This window comes from Cryptomeria japonica, chromosome 11 (assembly GCF_030272615.1).
Source record: "Cryptomeria japonica chromosome 11, Sugi_1.0, whole genome shotgun sequence".
In the NCBI taxonomy this organism is placed as follows: domain Eukaryota; kingdom Viridiplantae; phylum Streptophyta; class Pinopsida; order Cupressales; family Cupressaceae; genus Cryptomeria; species Cryptomeria japonica.
The window spans coordinates 170393857-170402505 of NC_081415.1; the positions used below are offsets into that span (position 1 = coordinate 170393857).

At 32.0% G+C, this 8649-nt stretch overlaps 1 protein-coding gene across 1 annotated transcript; it reads left to right on the top strand.

The window, feature by feature from the left end:
* The first annotated feature begins 6563 nt into the window (after positions 1-6563).
* LOC131036933 (ricin B-like lectin EULS3) lies at positions 6564-8045 on the top strand. The gene is made up of 3 exons (XM_057968945.2): positions 6564-6864; positions 7068-7601; positions 7728-8045. Exons 2-3 carry the CDS (start codon positions 7329-7331, stop codon positions 7959-7961), a joined length of 507 nt encoding a protein of 168 aa, XP_057824928.1. The 5' UTR covers positions 6564-6864; positions 7068-7328; the 3' UTR covers positions 7962-8045.
* The last annotated feature ends 604 nt before the right edge of the window (positions 8046-8649 follow it).

Here is an 8649-nt window from a genome sequence, read left to right on the forward strand (position 1 = left end):
ATAACACCCATCACCAAACTAAACCCCCAGGAAGGAGTAGTCACCATATTGTTTAGAGCGAGGGAGAACATAGTTGACAAAGACACCAAAAACTTAAGCCTTGTAGAATGATCCATCAATACATACTAACAATCTCCCATTTGGAAACTGATCAAGCTCCACACCAAAACATCTCCCACTTGGAGACTGATCCTAGACAAACACGATTGCACTTGTAGCTCCCATTGGATTAGTGTATCAGGGCTTGGCTTGTTTCTCATTTCCACTAAATTATTATGTGTTAAGACTAATAGAAACTAGGAAAAAAATTATTTTTTCTTGAGTTACATCCTTTGTTAACATATTTATAGAATTTTGGCTAGTGTATATCTTTTCCAACTACAACTTTCCATCATCTAAAATTAATCATATGAAATTGACTTGTATACGTTTATTTTTAGAATCTACAGTTGATTTCTTTGCAATATGAATGACGTGACTCCCTCTATGTTTTCCAATTAGTTACTTGTTTGGCAACTTTGTCAACACTTGTCACCATTGAATCTAAGGTTGTGGAAACCAATGCGTCATGTTGGTGTTCTGAGGTCTTTAGTGTAGATACTAACTGAGAAATAGTGACTCTATTTTGTGTTAGATGACCAAACAAATTGTCTTGTGAGTATTTTGGAGGGTTTATTAGAGAAGTCCGAGGGTTATTCTATGGGTATTCCTTAGGGTTATTAGAAGGAAAGTTTTGTTCATCGCTAGTGTTTTGAGAATCTGATATCAATTTTAAAAAATATTAATCAAAATAGAATTGTCAAATTTTAAATAAAAACCAATTAATGTGCACAAAAGAATAAATACTTACCTTTGCAATGTCATGGCATGATGATTTAGTTGATAGCTAATGAAACACGTTTGGGTTTCCTTTTCCTTTTTGGGAGGTTTTTTGTCTCTTTCTTGTCGGCCATGAGTTAGATTGACCCACTTGGTTGTTTTAAAAAAAAATATAATCATGATCAGGTCACTTATATTTTAGAATATCAATTGTTGTTTTATAAAAAGTTTAATGTATACAAGGTTTTAATTCTTAAACCTTGTACTCATTAAGGTTCAAATTTTCAAGTAACCCAAACGTGTTACCTACATTTTTTAAGGTGAGTGGCCACTTTTTTGTTCACCATCCTGGTGCACATACTCATTTTGTTGTTTGTACATTATAAATCTATAAAGATATTTGTGCTATGGGTGTGATTGAATTTACAATTAAATATAACATGCTTTGGAAGGAAGATTGGGTGCATATTTCAAGAAAAAAAATGACTCAAAGAGACCATCTTCAATAAAGCTAAAATGACAAGAAAATTTGGGAAATTAAAAAGGAAAAGGAAACAATAGATGAATGTGGTAGTTGAAAGAAATTGGAATCATTTTCTTCTAATCATCATGTCAATTCGAACCCAAGAGGGTACTACATATTGATTATATTTGGCAGTTTCAAAAAGAAAAGGTGATCACACTTGTTTAAAGACTCATAGAGATATAAGTTCTTTGTGTTAATCATTTGTTTGATTCTTCTTATAAGCTTATATCACCCTATTGGGTTTAAATTTTTGTGTGTTTATGTAACATGCTACCTAATAACATTGGGGTTAAATATTATACTAAAGAGGAAATTTTTTAACATATTTATAAGATCCCTCTTCAAGAGCTTTACTTTTGCAAATATTAGTGAGTCACAAAATTTATTCTTGACATAGTTATTATGTTCCTTGTAAGTAGATTTATTTAGTAAGGTAGAAAATAAAGTTGGAAATGGTGCCATCTCATCTAGACTTTTCATATGAATAGTGAAATAGCGGAAAGTGCATTGACAAAGTTAGCTTATTTTTTCTCATTAATTATGGTCACACTTGTCTAGTTCTTGGATGCACATCACCATTCCTACCACATGGCACTATTGTTTCTCTTGTTTTGTGACAAATGGTTAACTTCATCCTAAGGATTTCATCATAAATATTTGGAGATATTTCCTATAAGTTCTTCATAGATATGAATCAATGGGAGCTAATATATTTTCAAGTTTCAAATTCTTTCAAAAAAAATTAAAGACATTTTTCACTAGGCAAGGAAGGTTTCTTTGTAGCACTTATTTGAACCCTTATAAGAAATATGCTAATAAGAATCTTAATTTTATGGTATATAAAGTTCTAAGTTCTAACAAGATATATAATAACTATAAATTGAATAGAAAACCTAAAATTAATTATTGAAATCTAGAATTTTCACATTATAAAATATTAATTGATGTAATGTTTAAAAATTGTTGATAAAAGCTCTTGAAGAATTGAAATAATCTATAGTGAAGTAAACTAGAAATTGTAGCTATAATATTAATAATATTAAAAGGGATGGTACATACAAGAGAAGAAAAATTTCGTGCATGGATATGGAACACAATTAAGGACAATTTTTTTTCAAAATAACCATAGGCATAAACTTGACTAATAGATTCAACCTTTTAGATTGTCAAAGAGGAAAAAAGATATAAAATACAACCTATTTAGTTCACGACTACCAAGCCCTACCAAAAAAATTAGGTCCATTAGGTTTGGACACATTAACTGAAAAGATGTGGTAGTGAACCTCTTGCCTAAAAAATCCTTAAAAAGTGGTTATATTGGTTGCACTTTCCTTTCTTTCTATTTTGAAACTACAAAGGACCTCCATAATATAAATAGAACCATCAAACCTCAAGGCTCAATGAGGTTGCATGTACTTATGTTGCATTGATGTTGCACGATGGTGGCATTCCTATCATTGTATCCTTGAATATGCTTTCTTAAAATTTTGCATTTTATGTCATTATGAATTTAGAATATTCAACACCAATGTAATAACATTAGTGGATTCCTTGCAGCTATTACCTCATTTTCTTTTTAAATGTTTTACTTCAAATACAAACTAATACTTGAAAATGTTTAACTAACAAAAAGACAATCTAAACATATCATGGTTTTATGGTTAGAAAATAAATAAAACAAAAAATTGATTTGGTCATGTATAGATTCCAAAAAAAATAAATTTCCTACAACAATATCAAGTGACTTACCTTAATATTTTGCATAAATTGTGTTGTGATGTCAGCAAAACCGATGGAAAAAAAATGGGAAAGGTTTGCAAGAAAATTTTATGAAATCTAATCACAACAAAAAAAATGGATGAACCAACATGAACTCTATAGAGATATTGTTTTAGTCTATTGGCATAAAACAAAAAGTAAATATAAAAATATCAAGGTTTAAGGTATTAGAAAGAGAATGAAAGAAAAAATGACCTAGTTGTGTACATATTTAAAAAAAATAAAAGCAACTAAAAAAATTGAAGTGGCTTACCTCAATATTGTGCATGGATTGTAATGTGCTCTCAATTATGTTGATAAAAAAAAACAAGGGAAAGTTTGCAAGAAAAATTACAAAATCCTAACACTATAGAACTACAATTGTTGCTTAAAAAATTCATTGAAACCATGCAAGTTACATACCTTGAGACTTTGTATAAATCGCGTTGTGTTATCAACCATTTTAATGATAAAAAATGGGTAGAGGTTGCAACAAAAATTAAAATAAACCCTTATCGTACCAAAAATTAGACAAATGAAAACCAATCTCCTCATAGTTGTTATTTGAGTTTAATTTAAATCTAAAAAATAGTTGAATGTTTCAATTTATTATTAAACACAAATAAATCTAAAAATTATTGATTATTTCAATTTATTCACATTTCACACAAGTAAATCTAATTGTAGCTAATTATTTCAATTTATTCGCATTAAACACAAATAAAAATAGCTGAATATTAGTTGTGTTCAAATTTGTATTCAGGCATGGGGAGCTAATATTTTTAATGGGAGATGCTTTTTCGATGTGAGAAATGTGTGGTTTGAGACATGAGATGACGAATGTTTCTTCTATTCTCTCATACTGAGAATTATAATAGCTCAACCTTATTCTGGTTTTGGACAGTAATGAAAATGGCTTTGGCCTTTTGGCTGGTATTGCTGTTTTCCCCCATTATCAGTTGCTTTGCATGTTTGAAAGAGGAGAGAATATCTTTCTTTGATTTTAAGCAAGGTCTTAATTTTACATTCTATAGAGAAAATGAAATTCCTCTACTAGAATCATGGAGAGGGTCACATTGCTGCGGTTGGGAAGGAGTGGGTTGCCACTCACACACTGGCCATGTGCTCACCTGAGATCTTAGTTATGCCTTGGAGTGAAATTAGAGGGGGGCTATTCAAATTGCTGCATTTGGAGCACTTGGGCCTCATCGAAAATGACTTCTCTTTCCATGCCTCCAAAAGTACTGGAAATATAAAGAGAGAATGTTGAGATACAAACCCAAAATGCAATGAACATAAATGGAGTAAAATTCCTTGTGTCCACTGAAAAACTCATCAAACAAAGGCAAAAGCAGGAGATTAAGATTGATCAGGAATAAAAACACAATCTTGAGGACGGACATAATTTTTTCAGCGAATGGAATAGCCAAAGCCTACCAGAATAACTCGCAATTCGTCAGTGTGTTGCAGAGAAATCTCTGTATTTGCCTGCGGATCTATCCTTCAAATCCATTGACATAGAAGCCCAACTCTCTTGTTTCGATTGCACAGAATAATTATATGTGAAGAGACCGTAAGCATTGAGGCCAGCTAATAGTCCTAACAAGAGGTCGTAAGCATTGAGGCCAACTCAAATGCCATATTCAGCAAATACATCTTATCGACCATTACTCCTTTGGCGGGCTCTAATCTCCTATCCAACATATCCTTTACAAAAACGTCATCTCCTCCATTATTCATCATCTCTTCACTGAACAAAACCCTAATCTATCGTGCCTGTCTCCATTAACAGACTCTGTGAGAAGTAGCCAAAGAGTTTCGCTATGTTCTATGTTCTGGTGTCGAATCCCCATGAATGCTTGGATTTCTCATTAAAAACTATTTTCTGTCCGTGACTCCATTCATTGTTGAGAATAGCTTCTTGACAACTTGCGTTTGACCAAATGAAGAACCACATCATTAACTTCTGTAGAGCGGCAATTGCAATTTGAATTTGGTTTAGTTGATCTTATAGGCAGGAATTGGGTAGTTGACTGCTAACTGTTACAGTTTACAAGGCTGTTTGGGGGAACGAAGACAACAGTGGGAATTGAAAACAACAATGAGTGAAGCAACGTATTCAATATCGGTCACCCTTGCTTGTCATATGATTTTTTTATGACGGTTTAGTCATTTTAATGCCTTTCGTTTTATGTTTTAAAAAAAATGTTAAAGTGTCAAATTTTTTAAAATTTGTGAATAGTTTAATGCAAATTCTTTAAAACAACGATAAATTAAAAAATCTTAAATTTATTGGTAAGTTTCTAAATTCACACCCAAAAATCTTGTTTATTATAAAAATAGAAACTATTTTAGATTTTTTTATTACAATATTTAAAAAAATTAGAAATGATTATATCTTATCATTTCAATTGTTAGAAGTTTCTATATTGATATTTAAAACAATCTTATAAAAAATATTAAAAATAAAATTGACAAAGTTTCTAAATTTATATAAGAAAAAACATACTAAAAATTCATATAAAAATAATATAAAATTAGAAACAATTGTATCTTAATCCTTCCATTTTAAAATATTCTAAATAAATTCATATATTTATAATAAACGTTGTAAAATAATATATATTACCTATTATAATTTTTTACAGCTTATTAATAATTTTAAGTGTCATATATACGGTTTTTGGAAAAATTAATAGATCTACTAATTTTATTAGTTGTAATATGCAATTTAAAAATGTAAAAACGACCATATCGCCTGTCAAATTCCACATTTTGTATTCATGCATTCCAACCTCACCAGCAAAGACACTGCAATGGGAGCACTGAACTTTTTACCTCTATTTTTTCGTTGCCAGAATACTTTTTCCTAAATTTTGTAAGCCAAAAATTAAAACAACCACGGGAAAATTAACATTAACCAATCAAAAAAAGAACGAAAGAACATAAAATCAATTTATATAAAAAATTTCTTCTAGACCATAGGATAAAAGTTTGCACACGATTCCCGATCAGTGGATTAATAACAAAACAGCACAGTGAAAACATTAGTTCCCGCCTAGATAGGCAGGGACTAATAACTAGATCTATATATAATACAAACTAAATTTTAAAAAACGAAATTCCTAAATAATCACTTTTCATCTCAAAGTATCAGCTTAAACCCATAAAATTCCACAGTGATCTTTTCAGTTTATCGACATCCAAAATGATAAAAAAGAACGGTCATAAATGATTTGTCTGGACCCATAACAGTTCACTGCAGACAATAATATATTACCGACAAGAATTATTCTCTGTCGTTTCCGAGGTATGGATTCCAATTTAAAGTTGCAGAAAAGTTTTATTCTATTTCTTCACTTTCCAGTACTGCACTTGTATGTTCTCCACGAACTAATATTCCTCTGCTCTGCCCTATTTAAACCCCATCAAACCCATCCCTCCAAACCACAAAGCCAACATAACCTCTTATTTGTCTTCCTTCATTTCTCTTTGTTATCACTTTTCCCAAGGTTAGTATGGCATACTACCAGCAGTATGAGAGCCCAAGATACCCAAATGACTGTGATGGTGGGTGTGGCCAACAGCAGAACTATGGCTACGATCAGTCTGAGTACAACTACAGTGAGCAACAGAGGTACCACAGCCTTCCACAGGGGCAGATTGTGCGGGTCTGCTCTAAAGCCAATCCTGACCATGCTCTGGGTATCAGAGATGGAAGGGCAATGCTTGTTTACCACAATCCCAGTGACCCAACTCAGGTATATATACACTTCCAATACTACATGCTTGTTTTTTCTTTTCTTTATCAATAGGAAGGAATGAGATCTGGATTGTAGTTCTTTTTCTTATAACTTTTAGAACGATGTGCAACGAACCTGGTGAATAAATAAAACTTAATATATTTTAATGTTTTATAATTTGACTGTGGATCACTTCTAATATCATATATGTATGTATGCAGCAATGGGTTGTTGGAGATATAATCCCAACTACCCCGTCAAGTACAGTCAACATCAAGACAAGAAAGATTTGGTCATAGATTTGATAAATATTACATTAAATCCTCCAACCTGTCTTCTGTCTCATCAACTAAATTACACATATTTTCAATGAATGTGATTGATATTCAGATTTCTGGAAGCTTCTTCTGCCAATTCCAGAAACATCTAAGACCTCCTTTAATAGAGGCATTTTGTAATCATTTTGATGTGGGAATGAATGGATGAATGGAAAATATGGTTTGATAAATAAAATGTGTCTTTCTTGTATGCTGCTCTGTTTTCTGTTTTCTCCATACCTTGTATTCTGCTCTGTTTTCTCCATACTCTGTTTTTGTGTTTTGTTTTTGTGTCTACTTCCTCCCCTATTTCTAACATGGGTGAAGGATGAGTCGTGGAGCAACCGTGTGAGGGACGCAGTGGGTCACCCAGCCTTTGGACTCGTGAACAAGGCCACTGGGCAGGCCCTTCGTCATGCCCCTGCTGCATTTCAAGAGGTACGTACATAGCATAATACATGTATAATCTGAACTATTACTACATTGCTGAATCTGTCCTAATAATTGCTTTTATATATATATGCCTTTCCATGATGTAACTTTGTTGTTGTTGTTTTATGGCAGGTGTTGCTGACCAAGTATGAGGCTGGGTCCTATGATGAGAGTGTGCTGTGGAGTGAGAGTGAGGACATGGGATATGGGTACAGGACCATAAGGATGGTAAGTGATATTGGCCTCAACTTGGATGCTTTCCAGTGTGACAGGAAGCATGGAGGCATCCAAGAGGGCACCAGAGCTGTGCTGTGGAAGTGGAACAAGCAGGACAACCAACTCTGGAAGATTTCCCCTTGCTATTAGAATAATTATCATCCTCCATGCCATACATATAAACTATAGATATATATAGTAAATAAGGAGGTTAACGTTGTGGGTGTTCTTAGACTTGTGAGACACTATAATAAAGTTGTTCTACAGTTTATGATTTTTTTTGAAATTTTAGTAACTTGTGATTATGTGATTGTGTGTGAGATGAAATTGAATAATTTTGATTATATAATGTTTTGTTGGGATCAAATCAAGGGGTGTATCAAAGAAGGTAAACAGTGAGAATAATTTTTCTTATTATCTAAGAAAATTGATTTGTTCATATAATTGAAAAGTAATAACTACAAAATATCTTGTTAGAGTTTAGACTACATATTTGTAGGCAAGTTGGATACTAGGGTTTGACAATCAATAGCCTCTAACGTGCTATCTTATCTTTTTGCAAGATCTGTGCAAGGCTTACATTATTCATCTTCTGTTTTTAAGAAAATGGATTCTTATCCATAGAAAAAGGGAATGCAATCTGAATTTATTTTGAATTTCATGTTTAGTATATTACTCATGTTTGCAAAGGTCTTGTGTCTCTGAAGGGTCTGTTTTAACTTGTTTAATTATTTTCAATTTAAAATAGAACAATTATTTTTTAATTTTATTTTATTTTTAAAAAATAATAAATGAATTAGAGCAAATTAATATGTAATTTCACTTCAAATTGATAAAT

Excerpts from the sequence above, each read along its gene's own strand:
- LOC131036933 (XM_057968945.2), top strand. The coding sequence starts at position 7,329 with ATGAATGGAAAATATGGTTTGATAAATAAAATGTGTCTTTCTTGTATG. Across the intron at positions 7,602-7,727 it reads CCCCTGCTGCATTTCAAGAG|GTGTTGCTGACCAAGTATGA; the intron begins GTACGTACATAG and ends GTTTTATGGCAG.